The following is a 22,351-nucleotide window of genomic DNA, read 5'->3' on the forward strand; positions in this document are numbered from 1 at the left end:
GGCCGGAGCGCCACGCCACCAGCCCGTCTGCCTGCCTCCCCCGCCAGCGCGACGCCGCGGCGCTTCTTCTCGGTGCCGCCCCGATCCCCTGGCCTTATCCCCCTCTCTCTCCCGTGCTGCTCTCTCTCTCTCTCTCACGGCCGAACACCACCGTCGCCGCCGTTCGCCATAGCCGCCGTCTCCGACCACCCCTCGCTCCCCCGACTAGCTCAGGAGCTCCGCCTCGACTCCCTCTTCCTCCCCACCGCTCCACAGCTCCCCGGAAGCCCTGCATCGCCGCCACGTCGCCGTTCCCCTCTTCGGGCTCCGATCATCGTCGCCGTTGAATTCGTCGTCTTCAGCGCGTCCCCGAGCCCGCTAACCACCTCTGCAGCCCCGCGGTGAGCCCCGGATCGTTTCCCCCTTCTCCCCTGGTCTCTCCCGACCTCTAGGCCCTAGCCCCACCTTGGCCGAGAGCTCCACGCCGCCGGCGATGTCGCCGTCGTGGCCACGGTCACCGTAGCACCCAACCGAGCACACCATCGTGCTCCACACCTCACTAGGAGCACGTAGCACGCACTAACGCCCCCCCAAGCCCCCTGCAACGTCGGTTCCGACCGCACCCGAACTCCGGCAGCCGCAGCCGAGCTCGCCGCCGTCAACTCCGGCCACCCCGAGCCCAACCACCACCACCAATAGTCGCGGCTCAACCTCAGCAACACGTAGATGCCTTCCGCCGTCCATTTGGTTGCCGGAATGGCAAAAAGCACTTTCGCCGCCGTCTCGGGCCTCGCCGGCGTCATGTCGCCGGTGGGGTTTGACCTGTCCGACCTGAGGTTTGACCCCCCAGGGTCACTGACGCGTGGGCCCTGTCGGTCAGATGGTTAGATTAGCGCTAACCACTGTTAGTTAACCCCTGACACTGACCAGTGGGCCCCAGCGCCACTAATTAGTAATTAGAATTAATTTAACCCTGTTTAACCCCCCTGTCACTGACGTGTGGGCCCCACACGTCAGGTTTGACTCCAGCCAGCCGCAGTTGACCACTGACGTCATGCTGACATCATGCTGGCGCAATAACTATAATTTCTGGATTTAAATTAAATCAGGAAATTCCAGAATATTATTTAAACTTCAAAAATTCATAACTTTTATTCTGTAACTCCAAATTGGACAAATTATATATGAAAAATGATCAGAAAAATCCAATCTATCCATCTGTACTATTTTCATGCATGATCAAACAAGTTAAATTGATGTTTTAAGCAGAACAAGGAAAAGCACTTTAAAAGGCCATGTTTGAGTTTGAAATTTGAATCTTTGATTCAAATTTGTTCAAACCCTTCTGGTCTTAGTTGCATTAGCCCAACACACTCATATTGCTATGTTTCATGCATGCATCATATTGTTGCACATTGTTTGGTGATGGTTGTGTATCGGTGTCCTTTGCGACAGGTTCTGCCTCCGAGGAGTACCGTGATTACCCTAACGAAGAACCGTATCAGTGCATCGAACCATCAGGCAAGCAACCAACCATTTGATCATATCGATACAATCCCATGTTCTCGCTCCTGCTCTCTTTTACTGCATTAAGACAACGCGTTTCAAACTGCTGTGTGCTACGGTAGTTGAACCCATTTCCTCTGCATGACCTGTCATTGCCACAGTAACTAGATGAAACCCACTAGCATGTGTAGGAGTTGATTGAGCCATATGTATGTGTTGTTCCTACCTTGCTATGTCTGCTATGCTTAGAGTCGTGTCAGGTCTGGTTCATCTGGGTGATGGCTAGAGTGAAATGATTATGTCGGTAATGAGAGTGGTGTGGTGAACACGATTTGGTAAAGGTATCGATGAGAGGCCATGTAGGAGTACATGGTGGGTTGTTTCATTGAAGCCGACCTTAAGCACTGAGATCTGTATGTGTGATTTAAGATACAGCTACTACCATGCATTGGGCCCTGAAATATGACCCCGCTCGACTTCTTATTCACCCTAGCTCTCCGTCCAGGAGTTGCAAGTAGTTTCTGGTGTTTGTAGCCTACTGGAGGCCGTGGACAGCGCTGACCGTAGGGGTGGGCTGTGATGCGGTAGGTACATGGCACGGTGTACCGAATACCCGTTAGGTATCTCGGGAACCCTGTTCACATCGTTCGGGGCCGTATGGGAAACCTCGGCCGGACTCCCTGCGGATGGAACCTGGATAGGCGATAAACCTGGACTAGAGGCTTAAGTGTTTAGGTAGGTCGTGGTCTACACCCACGTCGGCTTTCGCTTGAAGTCTGCCGAGCACATGTCGTGTGCAGACGCTAAGTGGTGGAAACATGTATGAAGAAGTACACCCCTGCAGGGTTAACATGATCTATTCGAATAGCCGCGTCCGCGGTAAAGGACTACTTGGTTGCCTATACAGTTCATAGACAAGTAAATGGAAAACTACTAAAAGCCTCAAGATAAGTGTGAGTGCCGAGGATGGCTCTTCCGTAGGAAGACGGAGGTGGATCCTCGGTAGTGTATTGAAGTGGTGAGTAGTGGACTCGTGTGCGCAAAACCATTTCAAGTTGAAGTATCGTAGGATAGCCTAGCCAAGAGTCAAAGCTGGCTTGCTGCAATAACTCCACCAACCCTTCTTGATACTATGCATGTATGTAGGATCTGATGTAAGTCTTGCTGAGTACCTTTGTACTCATGTTGCTATAATCTACATTTTTACAGAAGACGCTGCAACCCCTTCTGATGGGTTCTATGTAGACGTTGACATCAACGAGTAGGCTAAAGACCCAGGTGGTGACCCTGAGCTTGTGAAGGACCACGTAGTATAGCTAGGCTTTCCAAGCCTCTTTTATTTTACTAGTTGTCTGTACTCAGACAAGTTACTTCCGCTGCTGGTTTGTATGACTGTATGACTTGTATGTGGGGTCGTGAGACCCGTACCTATGTGTATGTTATGTATGGCTCACTGAGCCTTAAATAAAGTACTTGTGTCATAGAGTCATGTTGTGATGCTTCGTTGTATTTGCACATATCGAGCATATTGTGTGTATGATTGAAATGCTTGGTATGTGTGGGATCTGACTATCTAGTTGTTTATCTTTAGTAGCCTCTCTTACCGGGAAATGTCTCCTAGTGTTACCGCTGAGCCATGGTAGCTTGCTACTGCTCTGGAACACTTAGGCTGGCCGGCATGTGTCCTTCTTCGTTCCTGTGTCTGTCCCTTCGGGGAAATGTCACGCTTTGAGTACCGGAGTCCTGTTAGCCCGCTACAGCCCGGTTTACCGGAGTCCTGCTAGCCCAGTGCTACAGCCCGGACCCACTTGCTGATGACCGACACGTTCGAAGCTGGGTCATGGATGCCTGTCCCTGTAAGTCTGTGCCACTTTGGGTTTACGACTAGTCATGTCAGCCCGGGCTCTTTATCATATGGATGCTAGCGACACTATCATATACGTGAGCCAAAAGGCGCAAACGGTCCCGGGGAAAGGTAAGACGACACCCGTGGGGATACCGTGCGTGAGGCCGCAAAGTGATATGAGGTGTTACCAGCTAGATCGATGTGACATCGAGTCGGGGTCCTGACACTGTATGAAGCACTTGGATGGAACAGCCTGGGCACTTTTTGGGTTTCTCTTTTGAGTTCACTATTTAAGAATATGTGTTGTCTGCATTCACAGTCTTTTGGACGCATTTAATTTAACCGTCAGCAGGAAGAATCTGTGTTGTCTCCATTCGACAGAGTTCCCCAGATGATGCAATATGCGTATGCTGGACTGCCTCTGCCTGCACACATACAATTAGGAACCCTTGCCCCTTGCCTTGCCCCCCTATCGTCGACCTCAGGATCGCTCACGTCTTCAGCTCTGGCTCCGGTGCTACTCAAGGGCGAGCGCTGGCGGAGGTGGACGAGCGCATGCACCTGGTTGAGCCACGACCTGCTGGTCTCCATCGGCCTCGTCTTGTCCTTGTACATGGCCGGTTACTCCTCCATCCTTGAAGTCGAGAGTTCGAGCCAGGGCCGGTCCTGGTATTTTGGGGGCCCGGGGCGGAACTAAAAGTCGGGGCCCTTAATATAAACATTATAATAGTAACAAAATTTACGCATATAAAATGTTACCAATAAACACTTATATGCATACAAAAGCAGTATTCATATAAAATGATTTATATATATTACCTTCGAATTTTCTTTACATTCCTCAATGTAAAGTCACTTATGAGGGGGTTGATGTCAATCTCATCCAATAATTTCTTCTCGGTGCATAATACTCCATTTAATCTCTCTTGAGTCATTGTTGATCCTAAATAGTTCTTCAATAATTTCAACTTTGAAAAGCTTGATCCAATCGATGCGACAGTCACCTGCACAGTAAATAAGATGCAATAAGCAATGGACACATTGGGATAACAATCAACCTCTCCCACATGCTTGAAAATCTCCATAGCAGACATTACGCCATATGACTAAGTGAATTTGATAATCTTCAATTCATAAATAAGATCATATACCTTAACATAGGAAATAATCTTTTGCTTTAATGTCAGGATTGCCCCAATTTCTTGGAGCATAAATATCAAAGTAAAAAATAGACGTTCATGAACACTAGGCGACTGTAAATGTGCATCCAATGAATTAGTTACGTTCGGAGAGCCACTTACATTGTCCTCACTGATGTTGGTGTCGACATGTTCTTCTTGCTTCTCAGATTCAGAATTCCCATTAGTTGGTTGTTCTTTCTCCACGACAACTATTGCAAACTCATCATCAAGGCGCATTGACGCATCAGATGTACTCGTAAATAAAATGTCAATAGGTCCTGTCTCTGTGATTCTATGAAGACAACCACACGTTGTTTCCCTTTTCCTTTTCGCTACAAGATGCATATTTTTTGGAGCTGATAATACATTGATGAAAATACAAAAAACACATCTGATTACAGATGAACAGTGGAAGAAGAAAATAAATTACGTACTTAATCTGCAAAAAATAAATACATCAGATTAGTACGTACTTAATCTGCAGGGAGTACATCATACGCCTCGGATTGGTCGGATCGACGCCTCGATTGGATGCTCCGGTGTCCCACTCTAGCACGAGGCGGGAGGGCGAGAGGTGATCGGCCCCAACGCTGGAGGCTGGAGATTTGAGACCGGGACACCAGAGCCGCTGGGAAAGTTGTCAGAATCGCGATTCTGTTATACGATTCTACGACTTTACGATCCAAACTAACCCCTATGATTCTACGATTTTAGTTCATAGAATGTACGTTTCTACGATCCTGATAGTGAAGATTCTACGATTTGCAATCTTACCATTGGAGCTCCGATCCGATTCAAAATCGCGATTCTGACGATGCCCTACCGCGCCCAGCGCTGCAGCCTGTGACGAAGATTGGGCGATTGGGCATCACGGCTCACGGGAATGTCGCATGATCAGAGGAAAAACTGCGTGAGTTGCGTCCTAGCTCCGTTCCTCGGGCCTTTACTTGGGATCTAGTCAGCCGGGCTACTCGTTTTTCTTTCCAGGAGAAACTTGCTACAGTCTAATGGGCCAACCTACGTACGTCTTTTACTTTAATGTCAGGATTGCCCCAATTTCTTGGAGCATAAATATCAAAGTAAAAAATAGATGTTCATGAACACTAGGCGACTGTAAATGTGCATCCAATGAATTAGTTACGTTCGGAGAGCCACTTACATTGTCATCACTAATGTTGGTGTCGACATTTTCTTCCTGCTTCTCAGATTCAGAATTCCCATTAGTTGGTTGTTCTTTCCCCACGACAACTATTGCAAACTCATCATCATGGCGCATTGACGCATCAGATGTACTCGTAAATAAAATGTCAATAGGTCCTGTCTGTGTGATTATATGAAGACAACCACACGTTGTTTCCCTTTTCCTTTTCGCTACAAGATGCATATTTTTTGGAGTTGATAATACATTGATGAAAATACAAAAAACACATCAGATTACATATGAACAGTGGAAGAAGAAAATAAATTACGTACTTAATCTGCAAAAAATAAATACATCAGATTAGTACGTACTTAATCTGCAGGGAATACATCATATGCCTCGGATTGGTCGGATCGATGCCTCGATTGGATGCTCCGATGTCCCACTCTAGCACGAGGCGGGAGGGCGAGAGGTGATCGGCCCCAGCGCTGGAGGCTGGAGATTTTAGACCGGGACACCGGAGCCGCTGGGCCTGGGAGATGCCCTACCGCGCCCAGCGCTGTAGCCTGTGACGAAGATTGGGCGATTGGGCATCATGGCTCACGGGAATGTCGCACGATCAGAGGAAAAACTGCGTGAGTTGCGTCCTAGCTCCGTTCCTCGGGCCTTTACTTAGGATCTAGTCAGCCGGGCTACTCGTTTTTCTTTTCAGGAGAAACTCGCTATAGTCTAATGGGCCAACCTACGTACGTATATGCAACCAGGGAGCCCCCCCCCCCCCCCCCCCCCCCCCCTAGAGTATGGGGGCCCGGGGCGGCCGCCCCCCCTCAGGGCCGGCCCTGGTTCGAGCCTCTGTCATCCCACACCAAAAAGAAGACCATCATAGTGATGAAAAGCACTGTGGCAACTTTGGGTCGCCACATGTACACCTGAATCATCAGGTGAAGTGAGCATGTCTGAACCTTGGTCATTCCTTTTTTTGCACCTTCTTAAATGCTGTCTTTTTTACTATGTATACTCCCTGTGTAAAGAAATATAAGGGTTAGCGATCTAAATACTTTTGTATTTCTTTATGGAGGGAGCATATCCCTTACACCCCTGCAAGTAAACAATTCATGTGCGTTTCTTTGCGGAATTCGTTCAAACGAGATGCCTACTGGAAGCTCGCTTTGTTTTTTTTAACAACAAAAGGCGCACTAGGCGCCAAACTTTCTTATTTCAGCTTAGAAACACCGTACAGCATGAATTACAAAGCCCTGAAATTGAAAAGTAGAGAGAAGAAAAACTACAGGGCAAGTCATATTCCGATGAGCTGAAGCGAAACAACATATATCAGGTTCTACCACTGATGTTAGAACCTGGTGAGCTACATTGTGTGCAATACCATTGATCTCCCTAGAGATGTGAAACACCTGGGACTGAAGATCTGAGGAGTAGCAGAAGAAGTCAACCAGAATTTTCCTTATAGTCCAAGGAGTAGTAGATTCCTTAATCTTTCTGCTAGCCGCCCATGACGCCAAAGACAGATTGTCAGCGAGGAAAGTGGGCTGAGAAATGCATAGCTGTTTGGCCACTCTAGCCGCCAAAAGAAGCGCCAAAGCTTCAGCTTGTAAAGGTGTATCTGTGATAACAGTAGAAGCTTGGATCTGCACATTGACCTCCAATTGGTCTTGTGGTAAAGAGAGGTAAATTCCAATTCCAGTAGCAACAGATCCTTGAGTCAAGCCTGGAATTTTTTTGCATCTAAATGCTGCATCAGAGTATACTTTTGGTCCTGTAACTTGAAGATCAGACTTAATCGTTTTCCCCTGCATAGGAATCTGATTAGTAAGAGGTAAAACACCGACCATCTCATTGGATTTGAGCTGAGAAGAAATATGTATAGAATCATCGAGTTCATTACACAGGGCTATAGCAGCAGTGTTAATATGATAAGGAAGAGATTTTTTCCTACTAAATAAATAATCATTCCTAGCTTTCCAAAGACACCACATAAAGTTGAGAATGTTGGGTAGAGAAGCATGAGGATGATTCATATTAATCAGAGCAAGGAAAATACTGTGAATATTAGGATTACTTTGAACTAAAATATCCATTCTAATGCACCAAGGATTCAGAAACCAAGCAGCTCTAGCAAAATCACAAAGAAAAAATAAATGCATCTCATCCTCAGGCTTACCGCATCTGCTACAAAGTTGAGATATGTGCACGGAGAAGCGGCCAGCTCTCAAACCTGTGGGAAGAGCTTTTCTAAGAAGCCTCCAAGCAAAAGTTTTTACCCTGGGAATCATCATCTTTTGTTTCCAGACCTCATTTAGAAGATTCTTGACCTGCAAAGAAACCTGAGAAGGTGCAAATCTAGGATTGGCATGAATATCCTGCAAACACAGCTTATAAGTAGATTTAGAAGTACAAATACCATTAGGGGTAAGGTCCCAACACAGAATATCTGGACCGTCCTCTTGAATAATATCAGTCTGCATAATAGTAGAAGCAAGAGGTTGTTGGAAAAGAGAGTAAATAAGGGTAGAATTCCATTCTTTCCTATCAGGAACCCAAAGATCTTTAACAAGAGAAGGGTAACTATATCCTGAAGGTTGAATAATAAGATGATCATAAATAGCATTCCAACGCGAGCACCAAGGGGTGCTCCATATAGAAATATTACCTTGAGTAATCTGATAAAAAGAATGAGCTTTGAGTTTGGGCAGTATTTTGAGAATGGAGGACCAAAAAGCTGATTTTGGATTAGAAGGGCTAGCAGTCCAGATGGAAGAATCATGGAAGTATTTGGACTTAAGAACAAGATGGAGATGGGAAGAAGAATCTTTCGCTATACGCCAAGCAGCTGCAAGCATCAGGCCTTCATTAATGGCTTGTAAGTTCCTAATACCAAGGCCACCCTCTTTTTTAGAATAACAAATATCCTTCCAAGCCCTAAGACACAAGCTTTTGCTCGAATTATGCTCTCTAATACTTGTCCACCAAAAGTTCCTAATAATAGCAGTGAGTTTGGCTATGAACTTCTTAGGAAATAAAATATTAGCCATATAGTAAACAGGAATACCAGAAAAAACTGATCTAATCAATTCAAGCCTAGCTGCATGAGAGAGCAAGTTGGCCTTATAAGCAGGAAGCTTATTCATGAATTTATCCAAAACAAAATTGTAGGCCGCAGATCTATTATTAGCAGGAAGAATAAGAGGATGACCAAGATGAGAAAAATTAGCATCCATGTTAGAAACAGGAAAAATCTGCTTAATATCTTGAATAACAGCCTGACTAACATGAGCACTAAACATAATAGCAGACTTGGCCCAATTTGGAGTTTGACCTGACATGGAACAAAAATGATTGATAATGTTGGCCATAGCATTAGCTTCCTGAACAGTAGCTTGACCACATACCAACAAATCATCTGCAAACAAAAGAGAGTGAATCGGGGGGCAATTTGGTCCAAGCAAAATACCCTGAAGACTATGAGCAGCTAAAGCTTCGTTAAGAGCAAGAGATAATTCATTAATGGCAATAACAAACAAATAAGGGGACATAGGACAACCTTGACGAATACCCCTAGAACTTTTGAATTTATGAGAAGGCCTACCATTAATGACCACAGAAAAAGTAGGAGAAGAAATGCACTCATAAATCAAATTTATGAAATGAGCATGCAATCCTTTACGTGCAAGAGCTGAAACAATGAAGCTCCATTCTAAACGATCGAAAGCCTTAGCAAGATCAATTTTAAGCATGAAAGCAAGGTGATTCCAAGAACGAAGAGCAAAAGAGTGAGAAATCTCTTGAGCAATAATGATATTGTCACTAATTCTTCTACCTTCAATGAAAGCTTGTTGAGCAGGGTCAATATAATCTGGAAGATGAGGCTTAAGACGATTAGCTAAAGATTTGGCAATGATTTTATAAATAACATTGCAAAGACTAATGGGACGATAATCCATAGGAACCTGAGGAACAAGTTTTTTTGGAATGAGAGCAATGTTTGTATCACTCACGTGAGAGGGCAATATACCTGTTCTATAAAAATTGACTACCAATTGAGTGACATCGTCTCCTATCCAATTCCAAGTAGCCAAATAAAACTCGACATTAAAACCATCTGGCCCTGGAGAAGCATTCAACTTCATGTCCTTCAAAATCTGCAAGACCTCATTTTTATCCGGAATTAAATAAGTAGGGTCCAAAGAGCCCTCCGGTAATTGAGAAGCAAGAAAAGGTCTACCACAGTTGATATGAGTGGAAGAGAAGATATATCTGAAATAATTAACAAAGGTATTAGCAATGAGACTAGGCTTAAAATGCACAATATTATTTTCATCCTTAACCGAGCAGATAGTATTCCTTTTCCTTCTCTTAAGCACAGCTTGATGAAAAAATTCGTATTACGATCACCATCAGTAGCCCATCCCTTCTTACTTCTTTGCTTATAAAAACTATTCAGTTTAGAGAGAGTTTGCTCATACCTGAGAATAAGCAAATTTTCTAAAGCATGATCTTGCTGATTGATTGGAAGCTCCCGAATCTGCTTGATACTAGATTCTAGTTCCTGAAGCTCTTGCTGAAAAGGTTTCTTCTTCCTACACCAAGTTTTCAAAGCCCCTGCCAAAGAAGAGGTTTTTGCAACAAAAGAGCCTGCTCTAGCATTGTTCCAAGCAGACTTAGCAAAACTACTGAAATCCTTCTCCATTAACCACCAATTTTCAAATTTGAAAGTCTGCTTAGGTTTAACAAAACTACCATCAGTAGAAATAAGTATGGGAGCATGGTCACTAACGATGATAGGTAAATTAAGCACCTTAGTATTGGGGTAATGAGCACACCAATCAGCATTAACAAGACAACGATCCAAACGTCTGTAAATAGGATTAACAGTGTGCTGTCTATTGCGCCAAGTGTAAGCAGGACCACTAAAACCGATGTCAAAGAAACCACAGTTTTTGACAATAGAACGAAAAGCAGACATACGAAAATAATTTACACTACCATTACAGCCATCTGTATCATACAAAATATCATTAAGGTCTCCCATACAGATCATGGGTTTTCCGAGGTTATCATACACAAAAGTGGAAACCTGATTCCAAATGGCACTAGTCTGCCTATGATAAGGATCACCATATATACATATCAAACAAAAGTGAACCCCCGAGGCTAGATGAACTACATTGGCTAGGATAAAGTGAAAGGAGGAACTATGAACAGAGATTTTAAGATCATCATTCCACATAAGCCAGAGCCCTCCTGAAGCACCTCTAGAAGGAACAACAAAACTGTTAGCCACATCAAACCTATTAACAAGATCAACCGAATGAACCTTCGAAGATTTGATTTCTGAAACAAATATTACCTGAGCTTTCGTAGAACGGACCAGATTTGCCAGGAACAACATTCGATCGCTACCGAGGCCCCGGCCCATACCTCGGCAATTCCAAGCTATGGCTTTCATGACGCCCGAGGTGCGTTAGGGCCATGCGCCGCTGCCCGAGAAAAGGATTGCGCTAAGTTCCTATCTGCATCATCATCCAACTCCATGTTATGTCCAAACTGATTCTTGTTGATATCCAGTGTACTAGAGTCATCTTGATTTTTCATTGTGACTTGAGCTGTAGGGCTACAAATGCTATCATGAACATGCAGACCCTTGTGATGGAGACAATCAATGCCAGGAGGAGAGAAAGCCCCCTGACAGCTCGCTTTGTTTAACATGGTGGCCGAAGAAAGTGGGCGAGACTAAGAGCGTGTCAGTGGGGTGCACGTCCAAGATTACACGATACATAGCGCTTGGGCCTTTTCTGAATAGTGATTTTTTACGGTGCATCCTACCACCCATTATGGTGGGTAGTATTTGGTAGATCCAATGCAAATAAACGTTGCAGCTTTTGAAACGACATTCACACAGCATTGACATATTTTTTTGTGGAAGTAAATGCAGGGTATTTTTGGCCTGAAAATGAATCCCGCATGCAGTGCAACGGCTACCTTATAACAGACCACCAACAGTAATGGTTGCTCCGTTGGCGTGACGGAAGAAACGAACGAACTCGCCGTCCCACGGCACTCAAGAGGTGGTTCGTCGAGCAGTTTCCACTCTGATTTCCAGGAAGCTTCCCTGACTTGTTTTAGATGGTGTTTGGTTCTCTAGTTTTAAAACTTTTTTTAGTCCCAACTAAAAAATCCATAGTTTCTAAAAAGTCCCTCCCTATTTGTTTATAGAGGCTAAAAAGTCCATACTCCCTTCCTAAAGGTTATTAAATGACCATATTGCCCCTAGAATATAACAATCAAACAACATCATGGAATGACGGGCCAATGCGTGCATGGAGGGGCATTATTGGAAAGTCCCAAAAAATCTTAAAAAGACTCTCCTTGAGAGTCTTCTTCATTTAGTCTCAAATGTCTAGTTTAGTCCTTAAAAAGTCCCTCCCATTTGGTAAAAATGTCTAAGAAGAATTTTTTCTAGTCCCTGGAAACAAACACCCCCTTAGAATACAATAGGATTACAGGGTTACATATATATCAAACCCAGCAAGGAATTCAGGCATCCATCCCCTGACCTGACCCTCCCAGCTAGATCCGTCCTCGTGTCCTAGGAGTTCTTGACCGATCTCACCTCCCCGCCGCATCCATTGATCCCTCGTCCGCCCGTCTTAGTTTCCTCTCACCCTTCTCGCCTGGCTTTCCGATCGCCCGCTGCACAACGGATGGAGTGCGCCGACGTCTTGATCGCCGTGGGCCGCCGGTCGACGTCGCCTTCCCCGTCCTCCTCGTGGCAGCCGGGGAGGTAATGGCGCAAGGCGCTGACCGTCATCCGGACGTGCCACAGGCTAGCCAGACTCGGCATTCTGTCCGCGGAGCACCTCCTCCCACGTCGCCATCAAGATCCACCACGACGGCAGCGACACCGACGCCCACTCGTCCGGTAACGCCGCTGATGACGAGCTTTTCAAGGGCCTGGTCAAGGAGAAGCGCGACGACTGCTTCCGCCGCCTCGGGGGCGGCCGGCGCCGGCATCGCAGCCGCGTTGGCGTCCCACGCCGAGCGCGGCATCCGCGGGGACGGCGACGACGTGCGGCGCCGCAGGGAGTCGTTCGGCGGGAACACGTACCCCAAGCCCAGGCCCAAGAGCTTCTTCAGCCACGTCTGGGACGCGCTCAAGGACGTCTTCCTCATCGTGCTCCTCGTCTGCGCCGCCGTCTCCCTCGGCTTCGGCATCAAGGAGCACGGCCTCAAGGACGGCTGGTACGACGGCGTAAGTATCTTCCTCGCCGTGTTCCTCGTTGCTGCCGTGTCCGCCGTCAGCAACCACAGCCAGGCCAAGCGGTTCGACAAGCTGGCCAGCGAGTCCGACAATATCACCATCACCGTCGTCCGCGCCGGCCGGAGGCAGGAGGTCTCCATATTCGATGTCTTGGTCGGCGACGTGGTGATACTCAAGATCGGCGACTCGGTGCCGGCGGACCGGGTATTCCTGGAGCCCCGCCCGATCGAGATCGATGCCGAGAAGAACCCCTTCCTCACCGGCGGCGTGAAGATCGTCGACGGCTACGGCCGGATGCTCGTCACCGACACCTTGTGGGGCGAGATGATGAGCGGAGCGCCTCGAGCGCCTCACCTCAAGCATTGGCAAGATGGGCGTCGCCATCGCGGTGCTCGTCTTCACCGTGCTCACTGCGCGCCACTTCACCGGCAGCACCAAGGACGAGCAAGGCAAGCCGCTGTTCAACAAGGGCCACGTCACCTTCGACTCCGTGTTCAGCTTCCTCGTCGTCATTTTCCAGCAGGCCGTCACCATCATCGTCGTCGCCATCCCCGAGGGCCTCCCGCTCGCCATGATGCTGACGCTCGCCTTCTCCATGAAGAGGATGGTGAAGGAGAACGCGCGGGTGCGCCGCCTGTCGGCGTGCGAGACAATGGGGTCAGTCACAGCCATCTGCACCGACAAGACCGGAACGCTGACGCTCAACCAGATGAAGGTGATCGAGTTTTGGGTCGGCACCGACAAGCCCAGAGGTGCCACGGCGATCGCCGGGAGCGTTGTTACCTTGCTTTGCCAGGGAGCTGCGCTCAACACCATGGGAAGCGTTTACAAGCCGGACAACGTGTCGCCGCCGGAGATAACAGGCAGCCCGACGGAGAAGGCGCTGCTGTCGTGGGCCGTAGCGGACCTCGGCATGGACGCCGACGCGTTGAAGAGGAGCTGCAAGGTGCTGCACGTCGAGGTCTTCAACTTGGACAAGAAGCGCAGCGGCATGATGATCAAGGACAACGCTACCGGCGCGGTGGTCGCACACTGGAAAGGCGCGCCGCGGAGATGGTGCTGGCGAACTGCTCGATGTACGTGGACACGGACGGGGCGGCGCCAACTCAGGGTGGAGCAGAGGAGAAACCTCGAGAAGGTGATCAACGACATGGCCGTCCAGCCTCCGGTGCATCGCCTTTGCCTACAAGCAACTCAACGGCACTGAGCAATCAAAGATCGACGACGACGGTCTGACATTGCTGGGCTTCGTCGGGTTGAAAGACCCGTTGTAACGCCCTCGATGCGGCTATATCTTCTACGTGTCGAAGCACGACTTAGAGGCATAACTGCATTGAAAGCAATGTCGCAAGTAAGGCAATCTTCACAACATTCCATATAATTTAGATAATAAAAGGGGAAGGTACATAGTTGGCTTACACTCGCCACGTCAAACAAAGTATATAAATAGCATTACATCATCCAATCACTCATGGCCCGACTACGGTGCCAAAATAAAAGATCAACCCAACATGCGACACGGTCCCGATCGCCCCAACTGGGCACCACTACTGATCATCAGGGAAAGACATGTAGTAGCGGCGTGAGTCCTCGTCGAACTCCCACTTGAGCTCAAGCGCGTCATCTGGAACGGAGTCATCAGGCCCTGCATCTGGTTTGGAAGTAATCTGTGAGCCACAGGGACTCAGCAATCTCGCACCCTCGCGATCAAGACTATTTAAGCTTATACGTAAGGCAAGGTAATATGTGGAGCTGCAGCAAGCGACTAGCATATATGGTGGCTAATCTGTTCGCAAAAGAGAGTGAGAAGAGAAGGCAAAGCGCGAACGAATAACTAGAGAACAACCTGCGGCAAGCATTACTCCAACACCGTGTTCACTTCCCGGACTCCGCCGAGAAGAGTACATCACGGTAACTCACACAGTTGATTCATTTTAATTAAGTTAAGGTTCAAGTTATCTACAACCGGACATTAACAAATTCCCATCTGCCCATAACCGCGGGCATGGCTTTCGAAAGTTCAAATCCCTGCAGGGGAGTCCCAACTTAGCCCATGACAAGCTCTCACGGTCAACGAAGGAATATACCTTCTCCCGAGACATTCCGATCAGACTCGGCATCCCGGTTCTACAAGACAACTCCGACAATGGTAAAACAAGTCCAGCAACACCACCCGCTGTGCCGACAAATCCCGATAGGAGCTGCACATATCTCGTTCTTAGGGCACACTGGATAAGCTAAGCATACGGGAGCCAATGTAACCCAAGTTGCCAAGGGACGGCCCCGCACGGTGCTCTAGGTTGGACCAACGCTTAGAGAAGCACTGGCCCGGGGGTTTAAACTAAAGATGACCCTTGAGTCCGCGAAACCCAAGGGAAAAGGCTAGGTGGCAAATGATAAAACCAAGGTTGGGCATTGCTGGAGGAGTTTTATTCAAGGCGGACTGTCAAGGGGTTCCCATTATCACCCAACCGCGTAAGGAACGCAAAATCCGGGAACATAACACAGATATGACGGAAACTAGGGCGGCAAGAGTGGAACAAAATACTAGGCGAGAGGCCAAGCCTTCCACCCTTTACCAAGTATATAGATGCATTAAAATAACAAGATAATATAATGATATCCCAACAAGTAAACAATGTTCCAACAAGGAACGATCTCCAATCTTCACCTGCAACTAGCAACGCTATAAGAGGGGTTGAGCAAAGCGGTAACATAGCCAATCAACGGTTTGCTAGGACATGGTGGGTTAAAGGTTTGACATGGCAATTTGGGAGGCATGATAAGCAAGTGGTAGGCATCGTAGCATAGGCATAGCAAAAGAGCGAGCATCTAGCAAAGCAAAGATAGAAGTGATTTCGAGGGTATGATCATCTTGCCTGCAAAGTTGTCAGAGTTGACTGGATCCTCGAAAGCAAACTCAACGGGCTCCTCGTTAGCGAACTCGTCTTCCGGGTCTACCCAAACAAGACAAACAAGCAAACGGAACACAATCAACCACGTGCAAACTCAAATAACATGATGCAAACATGGTATGCTATGCGGGATGCGATATGTGATGCATATGCAAGATTTGACAAGGAATGAATGAACCTGACCTCAACTTGGAAAACCAAGTGTGCCACTGGAAAGGTGAGATGATTTCGCTTGAAAACGATATAAAGATCATCGGAATCGGAGACACGGTTTGGAAATGGCAAGCAATTCAAATATGGCACCGGTCTGCGATAAACAGCAAGTAGCCATCTAAATGCAACAAGACAAACATGCTATAGCACCCAAACATGGCAACAAAATACATGGCAGGGATCCATTCATAATGTTTAACAAAAGATGAACACTGAGATACGGCCAATTCATCCATTAACAGGTTCAAACAAGCATGGCAAAAGTGCAATTGGTAAACATATTTCAGACTTAGTGAAATTAACACTTGTCTGGAATTTCAGATCAGGTAGCACACTTTGGAGCATGAAAACTACATGCTACAGGAACTTAACATGCCAAAGTAAAGCATGACATTGAGCTACTCAAAGAGCTTAATAAAAGTCCCTTAGTGACCTTGAGCCAAAAAAGAACATAAAATACAATTGCAAGCATGTGAACATGGCAAAAACATAATCAGATCACAGACTTAGTGAAAAACTGGAACATGCAAATCAGATATCAAGTAGGCATGTTTACGAGCTTGATGCACTCACTATAAAGCATGAAATGACAATCTAAGCATAGACCCATCAAGAATACACATTATACAAGCTAGACATGGCAAGAACAATAACATAGCATGCACGGATCAACTACAACATCCTCGGCAAAATCGCTAACAAGTAGACAATCTGTCCAGATTCACGAAATAGCAAAAGTAGAGCTCGATTGACTCAAGTTAGGGTGCTCCATAATTGCAAACAAAGACATGAATGAATAGAGCACTACAAGATTAACAAAACGTCCTTACTGATCATCCTTAAAAGAGGCACGGATCACTAGGAAACAACATGAACATATGGCATATTGATATAAACAAACCAAGGACTTAGTGAAATTTGCCAAGTCCCTGAAATCAACATTAACAAATGCTTCACTTTGCAAGCTTGTGCTAGTCACCACACACATCATAAAAATACATGGGTTGCATCTCTGGAAAGATGGCAATGTATATAACAAAACTCATGAAGAGCTCAGGGGCATATCATGCACACATTAATCATGGCAAAAATGACAAATGGCTATTTGGAGCAGCAGATCTGACAATTATCTCAAATAGCACTCTTCCAACAGCATTTCGGGCATCAAGATGAACTCAAATGAAAATGATGCAATGAGACGAAATGATGTACTCTCTGAAGCGAACATTTTAATATGCTATATGCCAAAAACGGAGCTAGGGATGCAAAGTTACGGTACAATGAACATGGCAATTTAGTTAGGGTTTCGGGAGAAAGTCAACCGAGGCAAAATTCTCAGATCCAGATCCAGCCCGAAGACACTGTAGCAGCGGCGCGGTTCCCGAGGTTCGATGGGGAGGTCGGCGCCGGAGTGGAAGAAGCTTGCCGGCGTGAGGGGGAGGAGGAGGCCGGAGTGGGCGAGGCGACCCGGGCGGTGCGGTGCGGCCTCCGCCGATGTGGGGCGGCGGCGCGGCGAGGAGATCCCGCGCGGGGGCTTGGTGCGGCGCCGGCCGGAGGGAGAGCCGGAGCTCGCCGGCGATGGCGTCTGCGGCGGCCGGACATGAGGGAGGGCCGGGCGGCTCGCCGCGCGGGAGGCGGAAGGAAGGCGGCGGGCGGCGTGCCTCTTCGGGCCGGGAGGGCCGGACGCGGGTCCCGCGGGCCCTGGCGGCGGCGGCGAAGTGGGCACCCGGGCGGGCGAATCAGGCGGCGACAAGTGGCGGCGGGGGTGGAAATGGACATGTCCGTCGGTAGAATTTTTGTCCGGTCGCGAGGAGAGGGAGAGGGTTAGGGTTTCACCCGTGAATTTCGGAGGGGGTTCTATATATAGGCATAGAGGGAGCTAGGAGTGTCCAAATGAGGTGCGGTTTTTGGCCACGCAATCGTGATCGAACGCTCTAGATGATGGAGAGGATTTATGTGGGTTTTGGGCCAAATTGGAGGGATGTTGGGCTGCAACACACACGAGGCCTTTTCGGTCCCTCGGTTAACCGTTGGAGCATCAAACGAAGTCCAAATGATACGAAACTTGACAGGCGGTCTGCCGGTAGTAAACCAAGACCGCTTGGCAAGTCTCGGTCCAATACGGAAATGTTTAACCCCCTCACACGAAAGAAAGGTGGAAATGATCACCGAAGGAGAACGGAACGCCGGAATGCAAAACGGACAACGGGGAAAATGCTCGAATGCATGAGACGAACACGTATGCAATGCACATGATGACATGATATGAGATGCATGGCAACGACAACAACACATGGAGACAAAAACCCGAACCCGAGAAAATAAAATAACTTAACGCCGAAAACGGCAAGAGTTAGATTACATATTAGATAAATCATATCCGGGGTGTTACACCCGTGCTGACCAGAGGTCAAGGCCGCCATTGAAGCTTGCACCAAGGCAGGCGTCGCCGTCAAGATGGTCACCGGCCAAAACATCCTCACGGCCCGCGCGATCGCCAAGGAATGCGGCATCATATCCAGCCATGACCCCAACGGTATCGTCATCGAGGGGCACGAGTTCCGCGCCATGTCGCCGGAGCAGCAGCTAGAGATCGTGGACAGGATCCGCGTCATGGCGCGGTCCCTGCCGTTGGACAAGCTGGCGCTGGTGCAGCGGCTGAAGCAGAAGGGGCACGTGGTGGCCGTGACCGGTGATGGCACGAACGACGCGCCGACGCGCAAGGAGGCGGACGTGGGGCTGTCCATGGGCGTGCAGGGCACAAAGGTGGCCAAGGAGAGCTCGGACATCATCATCCTCAACGACAACTTCGACAAGGTGGTGACGGCCACGCTGTGGGGGCGTTGCGTCTACAACAACATGCAAAAGTTCATCCAGTTCCAGCTCACCGTCAACGTGGCGGCGCTCGTCATCAACTTCGTGTCCGTGATCACCACGGGCAAGATGCCGCTCACCACCGTGAAGCTCCTCTGGGTGAACCTGATCATGGACACCATGGGCGCTCTCGCGTTCACCACGAACACGCCCACCAAGGCGCTCATGGATCGGCCGCACGGCGCCGCTCATCAGCAACGCCATGTGGCGCAACCTCGCCGCGCAGGCGGCGTTCCAGATCGCCTTGCTGCTGGCGCTCCAGTACCGGGGCCGGGACGTCTTCGGCACCGACGAGAAGGGTAACGGCACCATGATCTTCAACGCCTTCGTGCTCTGCCAGGTGTTCAACGAGTTCAACGCGCGGGAGATCGAGAAGAAAAACGTGTTCGCCGGGGTGCTCAAGAACAGGATGTTCCTGGTCATCATCGCCGTCACGCTCATGCTGCAGGTGGTCATGGTGGAGGTGCTCACCAGGTTCGCCGGCACCAAGAGGCTGGGGCTGGGGCAGTGGGCCGTCTGCCTCGCAATCGCCGCCGTGTCGTGGCCCATCGGCTGGGCCGTCAAATTCATCCCCGTGCCGGACCGGACTGTCCTCACACGCCAGAAATCGTCATGATTCATTCATACATACTATTTCACAATTTACTTACCTTATGTAATTCTTTCATACATTTGTTTAGTATACAGTAATTATTTGTCGAACATTGGCTACTAATTCCTTTCCAACTTGGCAGAACCGCATTAGCTACGTACATGTCAGGCGACTGAATTTTTAAGTTTTGGTCAGTCAAATTTATGGCCGTTGATTTAAGGTGCTTTGTGAATGATTCCGTTACTTGTTCAGTGAAAAAAGTTCAAAATAAACTTTAAATTTATAGGTGAAAGCTAAATCAAACCCCGAACTCTCAATCCCTGAAATCAGCACACCGAACTCTATACTTCCGGTCTATTTTAAACCTTGAGAGGACTTGGCCGGTATTTGCTGAATTGGGCCGGCCCAGTAGCGCAGTCGCTCGTGCGCGCGCACTAGTCTTTTTTTCTTTTACGCTTTCTTTTTATTTTTTCATTTCTATACATGTCTAATTTTTCTCAGTACCCAATGTACATTTTGAACGCACACATTAAATATTATTTTTAATTCTTTTTTATATTTTCAAATAGGTTATGGGCATTTTGAAATTAAATGTTTTCAAAACTTTTTTGAATACATGGTAATATTTTTCGAAATACATGTTTTACATTTTCTTAATGACAATACACATTATACAAAACTACACGAACAGTCTTTTACATGGTTCAACATTTTTAAATTCACATACACTTTTTTCTATTACATGTCACGTATATTCTATTAAGGTCATGACACATTTTTATAGAACACGCACACATTTCGTTACATTGTACATACATTTTTTTAAATGTCACAAACACATTTTCTGAAACTCGTGAACATTCTTGAAATGTTACATTTTTTGAATGTACGAAACATGTTTTTTGAATCACACGAATATTACTCCCTCCATTTTTATATACAAGACCACAAACCAATATTTTTTTTGCGGGTGCACAAACCAATATCACAGGTACCAAGGTAGAAATTAACAGCTACTTTAGCCAATGTTGTAAACTAGTCTTTTCTCCTTGCTTGACGTGTTAATTAATGCGTATTTTTCTCTCCAACGCACAACGAGACAACTCTCTCACTCCTTGTTGGTTGATTAATACGGTGCATGCAAATAAATCTTCTCACTCCCGCATGCATGCATAAGGTATTAATGTCTTCGGTTGCTAGTACGAGGCAAACCTCATCAATTTTACATCGATTTGTGTTAGTAGCCTTGTATAGATGCAACTTGTAATTTTGATAGTGACCTTGTATATAAAAATGGAGTGAGTATTATAATTGCATAAACATTTGTTTGAATTGGCCCATACATTTTTTAAAAATTTGTGGCATTTTCTAGATGTCACAAAGTCAGAAAATGTTTATGTATCAAAAAGTGTTCGCACTTTAAAATTTTGTTCATGTTTCAGAAAAAATTATGTTTCATTTTTGTTCAGGTTTCAAAAAATATTTATGTTTCAAAAGGTGTTGGCTTTTTCAAAGTTGACTGTTTTTAAAATTATTCCAAATTTCAAAAAGTTCTCGCACTTTATGAAATTTTTGAAGATTTCAGAAATAAATACGTTTTACTTGTTTGCGCCTAATAAAAGTTTTCAAAGTTCAGCGCTTTGGTTTCTGCTTAAATACTTTCGGCCTCTTATTCTGTCAGTCATAGTCATCTGGTGTAGTGGCTAGCAAAATCAGGTCAACCATGCTAGGTCCCAAGTTGACTCCATGGCATGTTTTTTTGTTTTGGAATTATTATGTCAAGCGTTTAGAAAAAGAAAGAAAGATTTTTTACGTCTCGTGTGAAGCAAAAACAAACTCGCATCATGTCTGGTGGGGCGGCCCAGTCGATTCGCAGCCAACAAGCGAAAACATTTTTTAAAAACATTATTTACGAAATAGTTTATGAAATTCAAAAAACATATTTTAAAATCTGACACAATTTGAAAATATGAAAAAATAAATCATAGCATCTGAAAAAATATTGGTATTCTGAACATTTTTGACAAATTTGTTTTTCTTTTTGAAATCGCAAACAGTTTTTTAAAATGCGAACATAGTTTTAAAATGCCAAATATTTTTTATAGAACACGAAACTAATTGAATTTGCGCCAAAAATAGAAAACATGAACATTTTTAACTTCTGAACAATTTAAAAAACGTGCGAACATTTTTTAAACGCCATGAAGTCTTGTTGTGTTATAGTGGGCCGGCCCAAATTATTGTCCGTAAGAGTAGCTGGTTATCCCGGCCGGGATTGTACTATTCCCAGTTTGCCAAACAGGTCTAGGGTCCAAAATAGACCGGGATTACAAGTTCAAAGTACCAATTTTCGGGATTCAAAATTTGAGATTTGATTAAGCTTTTGTCTATAACTTCAAGGTTTATTTTGGACTTTTTCCTTTTGTTCAGTCGATCTTTTGCCTATCCTTGCTCTTGCTGGATGCACGATGTAGCCTCCGTGCATGCATGCATGTCTAGTTCGTGGCTTTTGCACGAAAATTCACGGATGAGATGCATACCAAATTTAGTGTGTGTGCATGCTTTTTCCCCTTGTGTTTGCTTTGTTTTCTTCACGTGTTTGTTTTTGTTTTTTTATTCTGTATTTTTCAGTTGTGTTTTGTTTTTTCTTTACGCGTATTTTTGGATGTTGAGTGTGTGTAAATGTATACACCCAAGTACTACACGTAGAAATTACATTAGAGCACAGAAATTTCACCATTATATGTTTATTTTACACATCATATTATGAAAAGTGCTTTTTTTGTGCTAACTGTCTGGAATTTTTTGTTGGTTTTCTCGTTCTCTTT

The 22,351-nt window shown here is 46.3% G+C and overlaps 1 protein-coding gene and 1 pseudogene across 1 annotated transcript; one reads left to right on the forward strand and one right to left on the reverse strand.

Moving 5' to 3' along the window:
• Window positions 1-6,858: 6,858 nt before the first annotated feature.
• Window positions 6,859-8,340, reverse strand: LOC123170616 (uncharacterized). Its single transcript, XM_044588473.1, has 2 exons — window positions 8,073-8,340; window positions 6,859-7,995 (listed from the first exon to the last, which is right to left on the reverse strand). The coding sequence occupies exons 1-2, from the start codon at window positions 8,277-8,279 to the stop codon at window positions 6,877-6,879; spliced, it is 1,326 nt and encodes a 441-aa protein (XP_044444408.1). The 5' UTR covers window positions 8,280-8,340; the 3' UTR covers window positions 6,859-6,876.
• Window positions 8,341-12,206: 3,866 nt separating this feature from the next.
• LOC123170721 (calcium-transporting ATPase 7, plasma membrane-type-like) lies at window positions 12,207-19,547 on the forward strand (annotated as a pseudogene).
• The last annotated feature ends 2,804 nt before the right edge of the window (window positions 19,548-22,351 follow it).

Source organism: Triticum aestivum, chromosome 1A, assembly GCF_018294505.1.
Source record: "Triticum aestivum cultivar Chinese Spring chromosome 1A, IWGSC CS RefSeq v2.1, whole genome shotgun sequence".
NCBI lineage: Eukaryota > Viridiplantae > Streptophyta > Magnoliopsida > Poales > Poaceae > Triticum > Triticum aestivum.